Raw genomic sequence first — 22,394 nt, forward strand, 5'->3', positions numbered from 1 at the left:
TCAGCCTCCTGAGTAGCTGGGATTACAGGCACGCACCACCATGCCCAGCTAATTTTTTGTATTTTTAGTAGAGACGGGGTTTCACCATGTTGACCAGAATGGTCTCGATCTCTTGATCTCGTGATCCACCCGCCTTTGCCTCCCAAAGTGCTGGGATTACAGGGAAAAATTCTTAATGAAATGAAATAAAGGAATCTGTAACAACTACATATTATTCCCGTTGGCCCTTCAAAGAGTAGCTGGCACAGTACAATTAATGATTTCTCACCATCAGAAATATTTCTGGTTATCCCAGGGTTAAATATGAATATTCCTCAATGTAAAAGCTCTTATGTATTGTCAAGGTATACAAAAATCCCTGCAATTTCTCAGACTCCTGTTAATCACTACTTCAAAACACATATCTTAACAATGCTGAGACAGAAACATAAGTCACCTTTACTAAATGCCCACCCCTCATCATCACTTCATTTTCTAATTCAGCCTCCTTCTTAGCATTTTCTTTCCTCAGAGAAATAAAGACAGATAATTTACTTCTTGAAGAAATATAAATTATATGGCCTTTTACTTGAAAAGATCTAGCAATGTCAGAAATACAAATAAAAACCTTATTCTTAGCGTAGTTCTCTTTAACCAGTGACAAACTTCTATTTTGGTAGTAAATACCTCCTCCATATTTATTTGTTTAAGAAACTGTGCTAGGTGTCATGCACAAATTTCTGGAGTACATGGGCACTCTAAAAAATAAAGCAATAAAATACTTCGAAAAAAAATCAATGTTTTTTTATATCTATCTCTAAAATGAAGATTTTTAGCACGGAAATGAATCATCCTTTTCATTGTACTAGGTGAAGGAATAATTTACATCTCATTTCTCAATAACCATACCTCTGTGGAAAGTTCACCTTCATTATCATCAATCTCTTTAGAATTTTCTTCCAAGTCTTCCATCTCAATGTCATCGTCCATAAATTCTGCATTAATTGAGATGAACAGAAGACCCAAACACAGCCAAAAGGCTTGGAAATGCATATTGATTATCTGTGAAAAGTAATTAGTGAAAATAAACAAAGTTGTGAAAATAAGTGTTAAGTATATGTAGAAGGAATGAATTTCTCCATAATAGCGCCTTTATTCCAGGAAGGCTTTTAAAACAAATCACTAACGAAATTATTTAAATTATGCTTTGAGCCAGTGAAAATAGAAACTTCAAATCTTGTAGGAAACAGATTCTATAGCTGCAGGTTTTCATCCAAAAACAAAGAGCCAATGGCACAAAAGCTAAAGATATAGATGATAGTAATTATCAAACACAAATAATATGCAGACCTCTTTAAAAGAAAAAGTATTATGATTCCTAAATGTTCACTGAAATTGTTTTTATTACAATGTTGCTTAAGTGTATATAAACATAAAAATGAAAATTTTGTAATAATAAAACCAAAATACATTTATATATTAACACCAAAAAAAGATACAAAAAATTTTTTCCTCACAAATTTAAAGTGTTTTGCTAAAATCAAATCACAGTCAAAAGATCAAACAAATACCAGGCTTATTCTAATCAGGCAGACTGCTATGGAGAAAGTTCTTTTGCATTTATAATTACTGTAAGTTCATGATTTCATAATTACTTATATATTTATGGACAAAGACAACACAAAAATGATGTATGCTGTCATTTATTAGGAGATTTTGATCTAAATCACAAAAGAGGAATAACTGGGATAGGAAATACACGTAAAGGGATCAATTTAACACAATAAAATAGGGTTTTTTTCTTAATTTTCTACTTACTGTCACAGAAATTAGTACATCTGCAAATTGCTTATTAATTGTGAACTCTAAAAGTTTCATTGTTCTAAAAGTTGAAGAGCCTTCCATGTTACATAGTAAAAGGTATTTTGTTTGACTTGCTATTAATAATTTTTGAGAAAAATAGAAATGCATAAAATAATAGTAATAATAATGAACATTAATATAGCTTTAGACCCATATCCTCTCTTTCAAATGAATGCACACTTCAGGTTCCAAATAATTAATCTGTTGAAAAAAAATACATTCTAAGTGCTTTGTTTGTGCTCTGGTGTATTGGGCTGCCAAGGAAGAATTTAGAGAAAGCCACGTAGGCAGTGGTCTATCTGGAACTCTACTCTCAATTCAACTAGAGCACCCCAATTTTATTTGTATTATACCTTACAGTTTTCCTAACTTTCCCTTAGAAATAGTTGCCAATGCTTCAGAAAACAGTTCAAAAAACTCTTTATCTTGAAAGTTTGTTTCTTCTTTAAAATTCTATGATCATATATTTACATAAAAGAACTAGCTAATTTAACCTTTGCAGCCCAGGACATGAGTAGCATAGGTGCTATTCCCAATCTACAAAACAAAAACAGAGATTTTTAAACTTGGTGAAAGTCTCATGATTGAAAATGTGAAAAGATTAGAACTTCTCTTTATTATATCATACTATCCTTCATTTTTATTTTACCCCAGTGCACTGTTATATCCTTATTGATAAAAAGCAATGAAAAGAAACCAGACAAATGGGAACACAATACATTTTCAATACTCTTGGAATTTTCTATAATTTAGGTTATCATTAGTGTTAAGTTATGAAGATAGTTAAACAGAAATGGCCACAGCTAACATACAATAGAAGTGAAATGTACAAATGAACTGCAATTGGTTACAAACCATTCTGTAGACAATGTAGTTCTATTGTTTTTATTTGTTCCTTAAAAAAAAAAAAAAACAGAAATACAAACTTAATGCTTTCTGCATAATGCTGCAGTATCCTATCATTCTTCAACGACGCACCAGCTGACAACTGAGAATTAGATCATGAAGTTCATAGTGTTGAAGTCTATCTCACAACGGTGCCAACAAGTTACCAAGCTCCAAACAAAACTGTGAGGTTTGTCACATCTCATTTCTTAGAGAGAGGTAAGCTATTGACAGGTCTGTACTGAAACTTCGAGAGGCCAGATGCTGGGGTAATACTACAAGAAAATGAAGTAGTAATGTCTGCATTTAAAATTGTTTTAAATTGTGTGGTAAAATACATTCTCATTGTTGTACAACTAACTTCCAAAACTTTCTTCATTCTCTAAAACTAAAACTCTGCACACAGTTAACAACTCCCCATTACCCCTTCCCTCCAGCCCCTGGAAACCACCTTTCTATTATCTATCTCTACAACTTTGACTACTCTAGGTACTGCATATAAGTGGAATCATACAGTACTGGTCTTTTTGTGGCTGGCTTATTTTACTTAGCATAATGCCCTCAAGCTTCATCCATGTTGTAGCATGTATCAAATTTCCTTCCTTTTTAAAGTTGGACAGTATTCCATTATGTGTATATACCACATTTTGTTTATGCATCCATCTGTCAGTGGACACTTAGGTTGCTTCCACCTGTTGGCTATTGGGAATAATCCTGTAATGAATATGGGTATACAAATAACTCTTTGAGACTTTGTTTTCAATTCTTTTGGGTATATACCCATAAGTTAAATTGCTGGGTCATATGATAATTCTGTGGTTTTTTTTTTTTTTTTTTGAATTCTCATACTGTTTTCCATAGTGCCTATACCATTTTACATTCCCACCAATAAGGCACAAGGATTCCAATTTCTACACATCCTTGTCAACAGTTGGTCAAAATTATGGTTTTTTTTTTGTTTTGAGAGTAGCCATTCTAACAGGTATGGGGTAGTATTATATTGTGGCTTGATTTGTGTTTCCCTGATAATTAGTGACACTGGGCATCTTTTCATGTGCTTGTTGGCTATTTACATATCTTCAAGGGAAACATGTCTATTCAAGTCCTTTGCCTATTTTAAAAATCAGGTTTTGTTTTTGAGTTGTAGGAGTTCTTTACAAATTCTGGATATTGATCCCCTATTAAATATACGATTGGCAAATATTTTCTGCCATTCCATAGGTTTTTTATTCTGCTGTGTTCTTTGATGCACAGAAGTTCTTGAGTTTTCCAATTTATATATTTTTTGTCTGTACTTTTGGTATCAAAAAATTACTGGCAAATTCAATGTCATGAAGCTTTCCATGTTTTCATTTAACAGTTTTATAGTTTTTCTTATGTTTAGAAGTTTCAATCCATTTTGGGTTAATTTTTGTCTATGATTTCAGGTAAAGGTTGCAACCTCATTCTTTTGCATGTGGATAGCCCGTTTCCCCAATATCATCTGATGAGAAGACTGCCCTTTCAGACAAAATGGTCTTGTAAAAAATCATTTGAACATATATGTGAGATTTCTAGGCTCTTTATTATATCCCATTGATATATATGTCTGTCTTTATGCCAGTCTTACACTGATTTGATTACTATAGCTTTGTAATGAGTTTTGAAACAGAGATGTGAGATTTCCAAACTTATTCTTTCCCAAGATTGTTCTGGTATTTGGAGTCCCTTGAGATTCTATATGAATTCTACTATTCCTGCAAAAAGTGATTTGGGTTATATTTCCATCTTATTAAGACTTCCAATCCCAATGAACACAATGTCTTTCCATTTATTAATATTTGTTTCTTAATTTATTTCAGCAGCATTTTATAGTTTTTAATGTACAAGTATTTTACTTCCTTGATTAAATTTATTCCTAAATATTTTATTCTTTTTGATGCTGTTATAAATGGAATTGTTTTCTTAATTTCCTGTTCATTGTTAGTATACAGAAGTTCAACTAATTTTTTTTGTGTTAATTTTTTTACCTTGCAACTTTAGTGAATTCATTTGTTTGTTTTTTGAGATGGGCTCTCAATTTGTTACCTAGGCTAGAGTGCAGTGGCAGTTCTCAGCCCACTGCAGCCTTGAACTCCTGGAACTCAGGTAATCCTCTACCTCAGCCTCTCAAGTAGCTGGGACTACAGGCAAGCATCACCATGCCCAGCTAATGTTTTGTATTTTTTTGTAGAGGTGGCTTTTGTCATGCTGTGTAGGCTGGTTTTAAACTCCTAGACTCAAGTGATCCTCCTACCTTGGCCTCCAAAAGTACTGGGATTACAGGCATGAGCCACCATGCCTGGCCTTCATTTATTATTTCTAACAGATTTTTGTATTGTGTTTGTGAAATCTTTAGGGTTTTGTACATACATATAAGATCATGTTATCTGTTGAGATAATTTTACTTCTTCTTTTTCAATTTGAATGCCTTTTTCTTTCTTTTTCTTCCCTAATTTCTCTGACAAGGGCTAAGTGAAAAAAGCAGGCATCCTTTTCTTATTCTAGATCTTAAATAAAAAGCTTTCAGTCTTTCACCATTTAGTCTGATGTTAACTGTGGGCTTTTCATATATGGCCTTTACCATGTTGAGGTAGTTTTCTTCTATTCCTAGTGTACTCAGTTTTTTTTAAATTATGAAAGAATGTTGAATCAGGCCAGGACTCATGTCTTTAATCCCAACACTTTGGAAGGCCGAGGTGGGTGGATCACTTGAGGTCAGGAGTTTGAGACCAGCCTGGCCAACATGGTGAAACTTTGTCTCTATTAAAAATACAAACATTAGCTGGGCATGGTGGCATGCACCTGCAATCCCAGTTACTTGGGAGGCTGAGGCAGGGGAATTGCTGGAACCTGGGAGGCGGAGGCTGCAGTGAGCCAAGATTATACCACTGCACTCCAGCCTGGCCAACAGAGCAAGACTGCATCTAAAAAAAAAAAAAAAGACTGTTGAATCTTTCAGATGCTTTTTCTGCACAAATAAACATTATCATGTGTTCTCTCCTCCCTACACTGTTAATGTGGCATACTACACTAATTTCCTTATGTTGATTCATCCTTGAATTTTAGGAATAAATCCAACATGGCCATAGTGTATAACTCTTTTAATATGCTACTGAATTTTGTTGTCAAGTATTTTGTTAAGAATTTCTGCATCAATAATCATCCGGAATATTGGTCTGTAGTTTTCTTGCAGTGTTTTTGGCTTTGGTAACAGGGTTATGCTGGCCTCATAGAATGAGTCTGGAAGTGTTTACTCCTCTTTGATATTTTGGAAAAATTTGAGGAGGACTGGGTTAATTCTTCTTTCGATGTTTGGCAGAACTCACCATGGAGCCACCTGGTCCTGGGCTTTTATATGGTGAGAAGTTTTTGTTTACTGATTCACTCTCCTTACCAGTTTTAGGTCTGTTCAGATTTTCTACTTCTTCATGATTAATCTTGATATGGTGTGCATTTCTAAGAATTTATCAATTTAATCTAGGTTATCCAATTTGTTGCTATATAATCATTCAGGGCATTATCTTATAATCCCTCTTACTTCTGTAGAATCTGATATAATTTCCTTTCATTACCAATTTTATTTATTTGAGTCTTCTTTCATTTTTCTTAGTCAATCTAGCGAAAGGTTTGTCAATTTTTTGTTGATCTTTTCAAAGAGCTAACTCTTGATTTCACTGGTTTTCTCTTTTCTATTCTCTATTTTGTTTCTCTCTGCTGTAATCTTTATTATTTCCCTCTTTTTTCTAACTTTTGGGTTTCATTTACTCTTTTTCTAGTTCCTTAAGGTATAAGTTAGATTGTTAACTTGAGATCCTTTGTTTTTCATATAAGTGTTTAACAGCTATAAATTTCCCATTTAACAATGCTTTCACCATATCCCGTAAGTTTTGATATGTTTTGTACTCATTTTCATTTCTCTCAAGATGTTTTTCTAACTTTCTTTGAGACTTCTTTGGTTCATTGTTCAGGAGTGTGCTGTTTAATTTCCACATATTTGTGAACTTTTCTTGTTTTCCTTCTACTATTGATTTGTAGTTTCTTTTCTTTGTGTTCAGAAAAGTTACTTTGTATGATTTAGTGGTTCACGCCTGTAATCCCAGCACTTTGGGAGACTGAGGCAGGTGGATCATGAGGTCAAGAGATTGAGACCATCCTGGCCAACATGGTAAAACCCTGTCTCTGCTAAAAATACAAAAATTAGCTGTGCATGGTGGTGTGTACCTGTAGTCCCATCTACTCAGGAGGCTGAGGCAGGAGAATCACTTGAACCCGGGGGGGCAGAGGTTGCAGTGAGCAAAGATCGCACCACTGCACTCCAGCCTGGGCAACAGAGTAAAGCTCCATCTAAAAAAAAAGACTTGTTTTGTGGCCTACCATGGTCTATCCTGGAGAATGTTCCATGTACAGTTAAGAAAAATTTGCATTCTGCTACTGCTGGGTACAATGTTGTCTATATGTTTATTATGTTTAGTTGGCCTATGGTGTTAAGTATCTATTTCTTTATTGGTGTGTATGGTTGTTCTAAGTCATGCAGTTTTCGTACAGGAAGAATTTATTCATATGGTATAGGGTAGAACATTTAGTGCTAATGTCACCCTCTTCCTTCCTTAAAAATTAAAAGGTAGCAGGCCAAGGATTCCAAACTTCTTATTATTCCTCACTCCATGAGGCTTGCTGAGATCACTAAATATCAGTTGTGCCTTCATAAGAAGGGAAGCACTAAAGAACTGCATTCTTTTGCACCAACATGTATCTTTGATCTCATGTATGTTATTTGCACTGTTTCTGTGCTAGTTCAATAGGAAACTGAAGCACAAGTAACTTTATCCATGCATGAGATACCGTTCTTCCCAATCTTTGAAATCTAGATCAAGTAGTCTTGTCTACTTCAAAGAATTATGCCAATATTACCTAAAAACCCTACTGGATCTCCACTGCCACACCCAAATTACAAATTATAAAGTACAGCTCACATACTGGTACTGAAATAATGCTCTCTGTCACATCAAAGGTAAGTAGAGCACACAAAAAAAAAGACAATCACAGGATATGCAATATCTGTTGTAAAGTGTGGGAGAAATTGCTGATCACCAAGGGAATTTCCTTGGCACTAGATGTGACCAGGTAACTGAGTTCCAGCCCATAGAATGTAAATAGAACATCTGTATTCTATTGCCAGGCATGGCCCATAAAAACTTCCCATAATTATGATTTATAATTCTTTATGATCTTTCCCCTTCTGATTTGATGCAATTTTGAAAGTCATGGTTGAAAATGGCAGAATTACAAGGTAGAAAGTTGCAGACTTCCTGAATCATTACTTGGAGGAGAGCCATTTGATTAGTCAGAGTTATCAGAGAAGCAGAATCAACAGGGGGGGTGTGTGTGTGTGCGTGCGCACACATACAGGCATATCTCATTTTACTTCACTTTGACTTACTGCATTTTTCACAAATTGAAGGTTTCTGGCAATGCTGCATTGAACAAGTCTACAGCTGCCATTTTCCAACACGATGCTCATTTTATGTTTCTGTGACACATTTTTAAAATTATTGCAACACTTCAAAATTTTTCATAATTATTGTATCTGTTATGGTGATCTGTGATTGGTGACCTTTGTAATTGTTTTGGGGCTCCACAAGCCACCCCTGTATAAGACAGTGAACTCAATCAATGTTGTGTGTGTTCTGACTCTTTATCGACCAGCTGTTCCCCTGTCTCTCTCCCTCTCCTCATGATGCCCTATTCCCTGAGACATACCAATATTGAAATTAGGCCAGTTAATAACCCTTCAATGGTCTCTAAGTGTTCAAGTGGAAAGAAGAGACTCTTGTCTCTAACTCAAAAGTTAAAAATGATTAATCTTAATGAGGAAGGCCTGTCAAAAGTCAAGATGGACCTAAAGCTAGGCCTAAACCATAGTTAGCCAAGTTGTAAATGCAAAGGAAAATTTCTTGAAAGAAATTAAAAGTGCTACTCCAATGAACAAATAAATGATAAAAAAGTGAACCAGCCTTATTGCTGATATGGAAAAAGTTACAGTGGGCTGGAGAGAAGATCAAACCATTCACAGCATTCCCTTAGGCCAAAGCCTAATTCAGGGCAAGCCCTAACTCACTTCACTTCTATGAAGGCTAAAAGATGTAAGGAAATTGCACTAGTAAAGCTGAAAACTAGCAGAGGTTGGTTCATGAGGTTTAAGAAAAGAAACTGCCCAGAACATAAAGGTGCAAGGTGAAGCAACAAGTGCTAATGGAGAAGCTGCAGCAAGTTATCCAGAAGGTCTAGCTAAGATAATTGATGAAGGTAGCTAAACAACAGATTTTCAGTGCAGACAAAAACAGTTTTCTATTGGAAGAAGATGCTATCTAGGAATTTCAAAGCTAGAGAGAAGTCAATGCTTGGCTTCAAAGCTTCAAAGGACAGGCTAACTCTCTTGTTGGAAGCTAATGTAGATGGTGGCTTTAAGTGGAAGCTAATGCTCCTTTATAATTCCCAAAAGCCTAGGGCCCTTATGAAATGTGTTAAATCTACTCTGCCCATGCTCTAGAAACCCGACAACAAAGCCTGGATGATAGCACATCTGTTTATGCCATGGTTTACTGACTACTTAAAGCCCACTGTTGAGACCTACTGCTCAAAAAATAAAAAGATTCCTTTCAAAATATTACTTCTCATTGACAATGTACCTGGTCACCCAAGAGCTCTGGAAATGTAAAAGGAGATTAATGTTGTTTTCATGCCTGCTAACATAATATCCATTCTGCAGTCCATGAAACAAGGAGTAATTGTAACTTGTCTTATTTAAGAAATACATTTCATCAGGCGATAGTTGCCAGAAACAGTGATTCCTCTAATGGGTCTGGCAAAATACAGTGAAACCTTCTGGAAAAAAACTCACCATTCTAGATGCCATTAGAAACATTAATGATTCATGAGAGGAGGTCAAACTATCAACATTAATACAAGTACAGAAGAAGTTTATTCTAACCCTTATGGATGACTTTGATGGGTTCAAGACTTCAATGGAAGAAGTAACTGCAGATGTGGTAGAAATTGTTGAGAACTAGAATAAAAAGTGAAGCTTGAAAATGTGACTAAATTGCTTCAACTTCATGATAAAATTTGAACAGATGAAAAATCACTTCTTATGGATGAGCAAAAAGGTGGTTTCTTGAGATTAAATCTACTCCTGGTAAAGATGCTGTGAATGTTGAAATGACAACAAATAATTTAGAATACTGTATAAACTTAGTTAACAAAACAGAGGCAGGGTTTGAGACAATTGGCTATAATACTTAAAGAAGTTCTGTGGGTCATATACTACAGATAAATCTTTCATAAAAGGAAGAGTCAGTTGATTGGGCAAATTTTGTTGTCTCATTTTAAGAAATTGCCACAGCTACCCTAATCTTCACCCTGATCAGTCAGCAGCCATCAACGCAGAGTCAAGATCCTCTACCAGCTTTTGATTATGACTTGCTGAAGGCTTACATGATCTTTAGCACTTCTGGGCCATGAAGTATTTTTAAATTAAAGCATATACATTTTTTAGACTAAAAAATGTTGCACACTTAGACTACAATACAGTGTAAGCATAATATTTATACTGGGAAACCAAAGGATTCACTTTATTGTAATTTTACTTTATTGTGGTGGTCTGGAACCAAACTAGCAATATCTCCAAGGTATGCTTCCTGATGACAGAGGCTGAGAAGTTTCAAGACCTGAAGTTAGCAAGTTTGAGACCTAAGAGAGCTAATGGTGTAGTTCTAGTCCATGTCCAAAGGTCTGGGATCCAGGAGAGCAGATGGTATAAGTTCTAGTCTGAAAGCTAGCAGGTTCAAGACCCAAGAAGAACCAATGTTTCAGTTTGAGTCCCAAGGCAAGAAAAGACTAATATCCTAATCAAGCAGTCAGAAAGGAGGCGTTCTCTCTTCCTTGAGGAAGGGTCAGCCTTTTTGCTCTATTCAGGCCTCTAGGTGATTCAAAGACAGCCATCTACATTGTGGAGGGCAATCTGCTTTTCTCAGTCTACTGATTCAAATGTTAACAGAAAACACCTTCACAAGACACATCCAGAATAATATCTGATCAAAAATCTGGGCATTCATAGCTCAGTCAAGTTGACACACAACAATTAACCTTTACATCCATCTATCTACACCTTAGGACAGCAGAAACCAAAAATAGTGTTACATCTCTGGGATTTTAAATTTTTTGTATTTGAGCATTACCTTAACTAATATGTCCTGTTAAATAAAAGTGAGTATATATTTTTTAAATCAGAAGGACCCAGAATCAGTAAACAAATCTCAAGAAACATATGACAAAGTGAGAAAACAATCATAATGGCAGAAATAGTAGAAAACGCATGTTTCTGGTGGCTTAGGCAATGAAGTACTACAAAGCATTTAAAAGAGTCTGGATCTAATATTATAAAAGTGAGAAACCACTAACCTTAGTGAAATAATCAGAGCTAAAAGCCTCAATATGGGAATATTATTTGGTTGTACTACTTACAGAAAAAATGAACTATTTTTATACTGGGTTTTAAAACCATAGCTACATACTAAAATTAAAACTGACTTAGTAGCACCATTTTCAAAATAATATGTTTACAAAAACCATATAATAGTAATGTATTTATTTATTTAGAATTTATAATACCTGTACATAGTTCCAAAAAAGTAGCTTGAAACTTTCTAAACAAAAACAGACAAAATATCATCTCATAAGAGCTGGAACTCTCTCCTTTCTGTATTCACAGTGACAAAAAGCATGCTTGTGCATAATACCAACCAACAGGCAATGGATGGTACCAAGGAATCAATACAGATGAGTTTGTTATTGCAGCAGCAAACTTTGCATAAGGGTTTCTATGCAATTACAGATGAAATAAGTGAGTTTTTACTGTCCATATAAGTCTACAAGATCATTGGGGGAGGGTGGGTATGGAAATTCTTTTCTATAGTTCCTAGAAAAATTTACGAAATGAATCCTTATAAAATTGACATCTTTATGGTTTTATGAGAGAGAAATAGTTGTGGCAATGCTTCTATCATTGGCCCTCTACCACTGGGGATATATTGTTAAAACTTAATCCAAGGTTAAAGCATTTCTATAGATAAAGGAAATAATGATCTAGACATTTTGAAGTTTTATGACCTAAGAATACAAGAGAGTTAATCATATTTTTAAAGTTTACAGTCAGGAACTACATAACAACATTTCAGTCAATGATGGGCTCTTTGTCCCATAAGATTATAATGGAACTGAAAAAATTCCTATAGCCTAGTGATGTAACATTGTAGCCCAATACATTACTCACATCTTTGTGTAAACAAACCTAATGCACTGCCAGTTATATAAAAGTATAGCACATACAATTATGTACAATACATAATATTGGGTAATGATAAATCATTATATTATTGATTTATATATTAACTATACTATACTTTTTATCATTATTTTAGAGTGTACTCATACTCATAAAATAAAAAGTATGGCTTGAACCCAGGAGCTCAAGACCAGCTTGAGAAACATAAGGAGACTCCAACTCTACAAATGAAAAATAAAAAAAAAACTATCCAAGCACAGTGGTGGGCACTTGTAGTCCCAACTACTCGACAGGCTGAGGCAGGAGGATCACTTGAACTTGGGAGATCAAGGCTTCAGTGAGCTGTGATCGTGCCATTGCACTCCAGCCTGGGTGACAGAGTTAGACACTGTCTTAAGGATAAAAAAACAAAAAAACAACCTACTGTAAAATAGCCTTAAGGCAGGACCTCCAGGAGGTATTCCAAAACAAAGGATTGCCATCATAGGAGATGACATCTCCATGCATGTTATTGCGCCGGAGGACCTTCCAGTGGGACAAGACATAATAGAGGTGGAAGATGGTGATATTGATGATCCTGACCCTGTATAGGCCTAGGCTAACGTGTGGGTTTGTGTCTTTAATTTTAACAAAAAAGTTTAGAAAATTAAAAAATAGATTAAAAATAGAAAAAGGCTTTTGGAATAAGGATATAAAGAATATATTTTTATACAACTATACAATGTGTTTGTGTCTTAAGCTAAGTGTTAACTACCAAAGAGTCAAAAAGGTTTTAAAAATTGAATAGTTTATAAAGTTAAAAAAGTTACAGCAAGCTAAGGTTAATTTATCATTCCAGAACTTAAAAAAATTTAGTGTAGCCTAAGTGAACAGTGTTTATAAAGTCTACAGCAGTGTACAGTAATGCCCTAGGCATCCTCAGAATTCACTCACCACTCATTCACTGACTTACCCAGGACAACTTCCAGTCCCGCAAGCTCCATTCATGGTAAGTGTCCTATACAGATATACAATTTTTTATCTTTTATGCCCTATTTTTACTGTACCTTTTCTATGTTTAGATATACAACTACTTCCCATTGTGTTACAACTGCCTGCAGTATTCAGTACAGTAACATGCTGTACACATTTGTCACCTAGGAGCAATACGTAATACTATAGAGCCTAGATTTGTAGCAGGCTCTACCATCTAGGTTTGTGTAAGTCTACTCTATGATGTTTGCACAACAAAATCAACGAACACATTTCTCAGAATGTATCACTGCTAAGTGATGCATCTACATCTAGGAAGGAACATCTCTTAATGTGAGTTTTTCAGTCATGCTACAGATATGCTATATTTTCACAACCCTAATCATAATTTACTTTAATGGAAAAGATAGTAGGCTGAAAAATTTAAAAGCTTTTGCTACCACATCACACAAGTAATACTGGACAAATTTTCACCAAAATTAGAGGGTATTATTGAAATTAATCTGGCTACTGTGGCATATAGAAAATTCACCAGGAGGGATTACAAATGAGCTACGGAGGCAGCTAATGGTGGCCTGTTAGAGAGGTAGCCTTCTTCCAAAGAAGCTGCAAGACTTGATTTGAAATGATATCATTTTCACAGAAGCAACTAGCATGATTCAGAATAAACTGCATCAGGGAGTTATATTTCTTGATGACTGTTTCACTCAAGAAATTCAGGGCATGTCAGCCAGCAAATAATAAGACTCATCATTTACTAATTGATTCAAAAATATTTATAGTTGTCAAGCATGTGCCCAGAAGTATGTTAAACACTGCATTTATAGTAATTAGCAAAATGTACATAACCCCTGATTTCAAAGAGCTTATAGTCCAGGATGAAAAGCAAATGATAAAAAACCCTAGTATAATATGTAAACTGTAATAAGTGATAGAAAAGTAAATAAGTTGTGACAGTTGGTAATTGGGGAAACTTAATTTAAATCACGGGGGAGGGGTCAGGAAAAGCCTCTTTGAGAAAGTAATATTTAAAGTGAGATACAGGCCTGGTACAGTGGCTCACATCTGTAATCCCAGCACTTTGGGAGGTCAAGGTGGGTGGACTCCTTGAGCCCAGGAGTTTGAGACCCACCTGGCTAACATGGTGAAACCCTCTTGTCTCTACTAAAAATACAAAAATTAGCAAGGTGTGGTGGTGGCACCTGTAATCCCAGATACTCAGGAGGCTGAGGCAGGACAATCACTTGAACCCAGGAGGCAGAGGTTGCAGTGATCCAAGGTTGGCCTGGGCAACGGGGTGAGACTACATCTCAAAAAAAAAAAAAAAAAAAAAGTTGAGATGCAAAGGACAGAATGATTTCTCTAGGACAAGGACAGATGCATGAAATAAAAGGCGAAGAGTGAAAGAACAAGAAGTACACTTTTTGAGTACTTACTGTGTTTCATGTGCATTAATTCCAACCTTTACAGCACCCTATGGCAAAGGTATTAGGATTCCATTTTACACGTAAAGAAAGTGAAGCTCAGGGGGATAAGTTACTTAGCCACGTCTACACAGAAAAGACAATACTCAAAGTTATGTCTAGCTTCAAGCTCTACATTCTTTTATTATAGCTGTAAGGTTACAAGGCTATTTAATCCTCACTAAATGGCTAAAGTTCTAAGCGTATAATATACTACACAATGATAAATATTTTCTTATTAAGTTTCATCCTTTAGACACACATTCCAATTTGTGTGGGCTTTATCTTCTCAAAGTCATATTTTGATATGTATCCACATTATATTTAGTTGGTTAAATGGCCTTTTTTCCAGCAAAGATTTTAAAGCAGCTTAAAGGACACATAAATATATGAATACTATCAATTTTATATACTACCTTATAATTGTATGCACTCCATAATTTTGTAAAGAGTGCTCATACAAATTTTAGGATATTTCAGAAGATACAAGCATTTCTTAGTTTAAAAGCTCAAGGATAAGCTGTAAGGTTTACTACTGGAACTATGTATCAGATGCTAGATTATATATAAATGTTTCTAGGTACCTCCTTTCCTTAACAACAAAGTTTCTGGAAAGACTGTCTCCATTGACTGCTAATATTTGTAACTTACTAGGACAGGCTGAATATTGGTCCCTCAAAGATGTCCACACTTGGGTCCTGTGAATGTTACCTCATACAGCAAAAGGGGCTTTGCAGATGGAATTCTGCAAAGAGAATTGCTAATTAGCTGACTTTAAAATAGGGAGAATATCCTGGCTTGTCCAGATGTAACTACCCCTTGTAATTATAGGGGCTCTCAAAAGTAGAAAAGGCAGTGAGAGATAGGCAGAAGACATTTCAATAGTGAGAGGGACTTCAGTCACCACTGGGGACCTTGAAGATGGAGAAAAGGGGCCATGAGCCAAGGAATGGGGGTGGCCTCTAGAAGCTGAAAACAGCCCATAGGTGACAGTTAGCAAGGAAACAGGGATCTCAGTCCTACAACCACAAGGAGCTGAATTCTACCACCAACCTGAATAAGCAAGGAAGCCGACTCCTCAGAGCTGCTAGTAAGGAGTGCTGCCCTGCCAACACTTTGATTTTAACTTGGTGAGACCTGTATGCAGACATCTGACCTAGAGAACCATGAGAAAATAAATTGTGTTGCTTTAAGCTGCTAAGTTTATGGTAACGTTATGGTAGTAATGAAAAACTAATATTCTTCCTACTACTCTTACACTCTTAATTCTGGCTACTTTGAAACTGTTTCTGCTAATCAAGTCTTAGTTGGTAAGTGCAATTACATTTTTCAGTTCTTCTACTGCCTGTTGCCCTTCTGACCTTTCTGCCTGTCTCCTTGAAACCCCCTCCTCCCTTGGTTTCTATAATATCACTCCTGATTCTCTTTCCTTTTTCTGCCTCCTTCATGGGTACTTTGTCTATTTTTCTGTAAATGTTGGTGTTCCATAGGAGCCTATTTCCAGGCTCCCTTCTTACATTACATATTCCCTTGGCCTCTACCTACCAAAGAGTTCCCAAACCTTATTCACAGCTCAGAAGTCACATTTTAGTTTCATAGTATCACCCATCTTCAAAGATGTCTCAAAGCCTTCAGTAATTTGAACCTGTTCTCTCCTCCCAAATCTGCCTATCTCTTTAATTCCCTTCTCCCATTAACTGCATCTCTAGTCAACCAAAGAAGTCAGTGTGGTACTCTGTCATTATCCTAAGACTATGTTCTCATTGATTATTCATGTTATTGGAATTAAATTCATTTGTATATTTCTGAATGTCTCTATCCGCATGCCAGTCTTAATTTAGAAACCTATTCCTTCTGAAATTAGTAAAGGACCACTTTGTCTGTTCACTTTCATTGTTACCAATCTCCAAAGCTGTTCTCCACCTTCTTGGTAGCATGATCTTTTTGAAAAACAAGTCCCAATTTATTACCTATTCATTAAAATGCTCAATAGTTCTCTGTAGCTCTTAGCATAAACTCTGCCCTTCCTAAGACTCACTTCTTTCACTCTCAACATACCTATTTAACACACTTCTGTAAATGCTGTTTCTTAAAACTATAATGCCTTTCTGCTGTTAGTTTTAGTGGCTGACTGAGGATTTGACCAACACTGGTATATCCCAGAAGTGGTGTTTGACAATCCCCTGTTACTTAAAGTTTTAGTTGCCATGTGGCTTCAGGAACACAACATATAATGATATAATAGAATACCGAACATAGCACCATCACACCAAGTTTCTAGTTTTATTATTAAACGGGCAAGTGATTAAAACTGCTCTGGGCCTGTTTTCTCATTTGTGATGTGAACTAGACAATCTAAAATTCCTTTAAAGTTCACAATTCTAGTTTTCTATTTAAAAACATTAAAATTTATTAGGTACTTTAAAAATACCACAGGTAACTTACAACACTGTTCAATTTCCAGAGAGACGTATCAACATAGTTACATTATTTACACACAATAATTTACCTTATCAACTAGATAAAACAGAGAGTACAGAATATCTTGTTCTGAGGATTTGGGGATGAGATCTAAATGGGACTGGAAGATCAAACCACTGAGATGGGAAGGAAAAACTGTGAACTGAAAAGAGGTCAAACTTACAATGACCAAAAGGAGGGCTACCTCGAGTAATGTTAACATTTGTAAAGCAAGCAAAATCATCAGATGAGACCGGGATTTTGCCTGCTTTTAGGCAACAAAAATTACCTGTGTTAATGAACCCTCTTCTAATTTAAGACTTCTTCCCGTGGCCACGTTATATACCTTTTCTCTCCCAGTCCTGAGCTTTGGTTGCTATTTGCTTTTCACTCCCAAGCAAACACCTCCTCCTTGTTGCTTGGGGAGATGCTATAAATAAAATCAGCGAAAGTGTCCGATTGATGGTAAACACACCTGGGGCGATAATGAGTCTAGTAATTAGGGCCTCTCAGGATACAGCCCAGCCCTTTCTCCCGCCCCCGGCGGCGCATCCCGAGCTCCGCGCGGGTATCGAGGGAGTGGCCGGGGAGTCCCTGGCCCAGCCGCCGCGAGGTGGGGTTCCTTCGTTTCCACAGAGGTGGAGAGCGCGACAGCCGAGCCTATTTTGGTCTAGTTTGCGTTTCTGTGAGGAGCTGCTAGCGGAGTGAGCAGCGCCCGGACGCGCCCCGGGCCCCCTCAACACCCCTTGGGAGAGCGCCCCGGGGCTCGAGCGTGGAACGGGGCTGCAATGGCAACCGCTGGAATAACGGCCTCGGCTCCCGGCGGCTCCTCAAGCGTGCAGGAGGGGCAGGCTGGGCTGGGCACCTAGCTGTCCCCGCGCCCGTCTGCCCCAGCCCGGGTGCAGCAGGTGGACGCGGCGGTGCAGGAGACCCAAAGGGACACGGGTGGCACCGACCCCCTGCATCCACCCACGGGACCACCAGACCCCCGTCAAGACCGTCTCTCGCTGCAGCCCCATCGCCAGATTCAGCATCCACCCTCACCTGGCCCCGACTGGTTCAGCCCTCTGACCGCAAAATAACGGGGTGTCTGAAGGAAGTAGCAACGACTCGTCTTCCTCACCCCAATCCCCGCTCAAAGGGCAGCGGGACAGCGGGAGGGCGGCTGCTGCTCACGAACCTCTCTTGCGGACCTGTTTTCGGCAGCGACAGCTCAGATGTCCTAGTCGCTGCCTCTTGGTCCCCGCGTCTCCTCAGACCAATTCAGCCGGCAGCCGCACAGCAGCGACTACTAACCGCGCATGCGCGTGCGTCCCGGCGGGAGGGGGTGGCCGCCCGAGGCGCTTGCGACGCGTTCCAGCTCCAAGGGACTCAACTGCCTCCAGGGGGAGCCGCACTGCCAGTCAGCACCGCCGCTGCCCTGCAGGTCTCGCGCCGACCAGTTGCGGCGTGGACACCGCTCACGGGTAAGCTGAGGAGGAGCTCCTCCTGCAAGTCCAAAGACTTTTCCTCCTCTGAGCGCCCGCCGTCTCTGCAGACCGTGCGGTTCTACCTCTTGTTGCACAATGATCGGGTCCTGAATTTTATGTAAATCATATTTGTGAACACTGTCCAGTAATAAGTGCATCAAGATCAGGGCTCTAGGCTTTCTCTAGAGTTCTAGATAGCAGGTCTGCGGCCATGGTGATTAGTAAGGAGCTTTCCTGTCTGGTGAGTGTATATGACAGATATGTTGAATGTTAACATAATAAATACATTGTATATAAAACAATATATTCTTTTTCTCTCCAACAACACTATTAATAAGAGCTGCTAACATTTATTGTGCCCATTGTGCTCTAAGGGTCTTACATTCATTGTTTAACCTTGGCAGCAACCCAGGTGATGAAACTGATGATGACTTGCTAGAAATTACACAACCTGTAAACAGTGGAAACAGGATGTAAATCAGGCCTGTCTCTCCCACAGCCTGTAGTTTCAAACACAATGAAAGAAAACTACATACAGCATAAATGTAGTGTTCAATCACGAGCTGCTTTGCCCTTTATATATTGGATCATTCAGATTTTACTACTGATATTTTATAGTAAATTTTGGCTTTGAATTTGGTATAGTAACAATTGTTGGAAGAATAAATAACAACATTTGAGTTCTGAGTCTAACATCCTTGTTGAAGAGTCTCAATCTTAAGGAATTGGTGGCATTCCATGCACAATGTATCATTATTGGCTAGTGATCAATAATGAGTATTTTTTTACATTGCTTCACTAAGAGCACTATTTCTAAGCTTTTGACTTTGTCACCTCCTGGACCCTGTTTGGTTAGTGTTAAAGTTTGCTTGTTAAAAACACAAATTTTATTTGAGGTACTTTGTAACATTATCCCCTTTATTTCTTTCTTCCCTCGTTCTGACTTCTATTATTCAACATACTTCTGTGGCCCATAACAAATACACTTGATTTGCTAGAGAAGGATTTTTTAAAGGATCCATTCAAAGCTTGCAATGAAGAAGCTGAAAACTAAAAATGTAAAAACAGTGAATTTTCGCAAGATTTAGTAGTATCTTCTTGGTCACATAATACTCAAAACCTTGAGAACATTGTTTAATCTTTGGCTGCTGCATTCACTGCCTCCATAAATTAAACTCTATTTCTGTAAGATCATCTAAAAGAGGTCCTTACCTCCTTCCATCCCTGTACCATTTCTCTAGTTTAGGTTCTCACTCCTTTGGAAACCGTTACTTAGAGTTGCCCAACTAGTTGCTCCCCTTCAGAGCCTCCCACTGACATTTTGTAGTTTAATCCTTAGCTGATTCAATAGTTTCCAATGACCCTTCATTACTCACAGAATGAAATCTCATCTCTTACCTTGAAATTTAAGGCCTTAACATATATCCAAAATTATTTGCCACTTATTGAAAAGATGATTGAATGTAATATTTATACTTTTGTTTAATAGGCAACTTTTCATCAGAATAATACAGTGTGATAATAATGTAAGAGGAGAAAGAATAATCTGAAAATGAGACCAGAGGTATGGCTTTTTGAGAATGATGTAGTGTTTAGCAATATATTGATATGGTTTGGCTGTGGTATTTATAATTCAAGATGAGATTTCCCAACTGAAATCTCATCTTGAATTGTAAATACCACAATTCCCATGTGTGGTGTCAGGAACCTGGGTGGAGGTAATTGAATCATGAGGGTGTGTCTTTCCCTTGTGGTTCTTGTGATAGTGAATAAGTCTCACGAGATCTGACGGTGTTAGAAAATAGGAGTTCCTGCACAAGGTGTCTTCTCTTGTCTGCTGCCATGTGAATCATGCCTTTAACCATCCACCATGATTGTGAGGCCTCCAAAGCCACGTGAAACTGTAAGTCCAATAAACCTTTCTCTTTTGTAAATTTTCCAGTCTCAGGTATGTCTTTATTAGCAGCGTGAAAATAGACTGAGATAAATTGGTACCAGGAGTGTGGTGCTGCTGAAAAGAAACCTGAAAATGTGGAAGTAACTTTGGAACTGGGTAACAGGCAGAAGTTGGAACAGTTTGGAAGGCTCCGAAGACAGGAAAATGTGGGAAAGTTTGAAACTTCCTAGAGACTTGTTGAATGACTTTGACAAAAATGTGGATAGTGATATGAACAATAAGGTCAAGGTTGAGGTGGTCTCAGATGGAGATGAGGAATTGTTGGGAGCTGGAGCAAAGGTGACTCTTGTAATGTTTAAGCAAAGAGACTGGTGGCACTTTGTCCCTGCCCTAGACTGTGGAACTTTGAATTTGATGGAGATGATTTAGGGTATCTAGTGGAAAAAATTTCTAAGCAGCAAAGCACTCAAGAGGTTACTTGGGTACTTTTAAAGGCATTCAGTTTTAAAAGGGAAACAAAAGATAAAAGTTTGGAAATTTTGCAGCCTGACAATGTGATAGAAATGAAAATCCCCACTTCAGAAATTTGCGTAATGAGGATCCAAATGTTAATCCACAAAACAATGGGGAAAAATGTCTCCAGGGTATGTCAGAGGTCTTCATATCAGCTCCTCCCATTACAGGCCCAGAGGCCTAGGAGGAAAAGGCAGTTCTGTGGGCTGGGCCCAGGAACCCCCTACTCTGTGCAGCCTAGGGACTTTGTACCCTGTGTTCTAGCTGCTCCAGCCATGGCTAAAAGGGGCCAAGGTATGGCTCAGGCTGTTGTTTCAGAGGGTGGAAACCCCAAGCCTTGGCAGCTTCCAGGCAGTGTTGAGCCTGTGGGTACACAGATGTCAAAAATTGAGGTTGGGGAACCTCCACCTAGATTTCATAGGATGTGTGCAAACACCTGGACACCCAGACGGAAGTTTGCTGCAGGGGTGGGGCTCTCATGGAGAACTTCTGCTAGGGCAGTGCCGAAGGGAAATGTGGGATCAGAGCCCCCGACAAGAGTCCCTGTGGGCACCACCTAGTGGAGCTGTGAGAAGAGGGCCACTGTCCTCCAGCCCCTAGAATGATAGATCCACTGAAAGTTTATACTGTGCACCAGGAAAAGCTGCAGACACTCAACACCAGCCTCTGAAAGGAGTGGAGAGGGAGGCTATACTCTGCACTCCACAGGGGTGGAGCTGCCCAAGACCATGGGAACCCACCTCTTGCATCAGCATGACCTGGATATTGAGACATAGAGTCAAAGGAGATTATTTTGGAGCTTTAAGATTTGACTGCCCTGCTGGATTTTAGACTTGCATGGGGCCTGTAGCCCCTTTGTTTTGACCAATTTCTCACATTTGGAATGGCTGTATTTACCCCATGCCTGTACTCCCATTTTATCTAGGAAGTAACTAACTTTTGATTTTATAGGCTCGTAGATGGAATGGACTTGTCTCAGATAAGGCTTTGGACTGAACTTTTGAGTTAATGTTGAGATAAATTAAGACTTTGGGGGACTATTGGGAATGCATGATTGGTTTTGAAATGTGACATGAAATTTGGGAGGGATGGGGTGGAATTATATGGTTTGGCTGTGTCCCCACCCAAATCCCATCTTGAATTGTAACTCCCACAATTCCCAAATCTTGTAGGAGGAATCTAGTGGGAGGTAATTGAATCATGGGATGGGTCTTTCCCGTGCTGTTCTTGTGATAGTGAATAAGTCTCATGAGCTCTGATGGTTTAAAAAAATCCAGAAGTTTTCCTGCACAACTTCTCGTTTCTTTAACTTTCTGCCATGATTTTGAGGCCTCCCCAGCCATGTGGAACTGCAAGTTAAAACTCTTTCTTTTGTAAGTTTCCCAGTCTTGGCTATGTCTTTATTAGCTGCATGAAAATGGACTAATAAATATACAAACCAATGAGGCCATCTGGCTCTACATTTGCGGTGGAACGATTTAGAGTTGAATTTTCCACCATTACACAGAAACACACCAGACATACACACA

General features: G+C 38.0%; 1 protein-coding gene across 4 annotated transcripts in view; it reads right to left on the reverse strand.

The window, feature by feature from the left end:
- CLGN (calmegin) overlaps positions 1-18,287 on the reverse strand; it is a 48,497-nt gene extending 30,210 nt beyond the window's left edge. Inside the window, exons 1-2 of one of the 4 annotated variants that reach the window (XM_017534181.2) lie at positions 18,167-18,287; positions 889-1,041 (exon numbers count right to left, since the gene is read on the reverse strand). In XM_017534181.2, coding sequence (XP_017389670.1) covers positions 889-1,032 — 144 coding nt within the window. In that variant the 5' untranslated portion in view covers positions 1,033-1,041; positions 18,167-18,287. Of the gene's footprint in view, positions 1-888; positions 1,042-18,030 lie in introns of all 4 variants that reach the window. The other 3 variants (XM_017534197.2, XM_017534190.2, XM_017534186.2) reach the window with 3 other exon arrangements.
- Positions 18,288-22,394: the final 4,107 nt, after the last annotated feature.

This window comes from Cebus imitator, unplaced genomic scaffold (assembly GCF_001604975.1).
Source record: "Cebus imitator isolate Cc_AM_T3 unplaced genomic scaffold, Cebus_imitator-1.0 Scaffold4, whole genome shotgun sequence".
NCBI lineage: Eukaryota > Metazoa > Chordata > Mammalia > Primates > Cebidae > Cebus > Cebus imitator.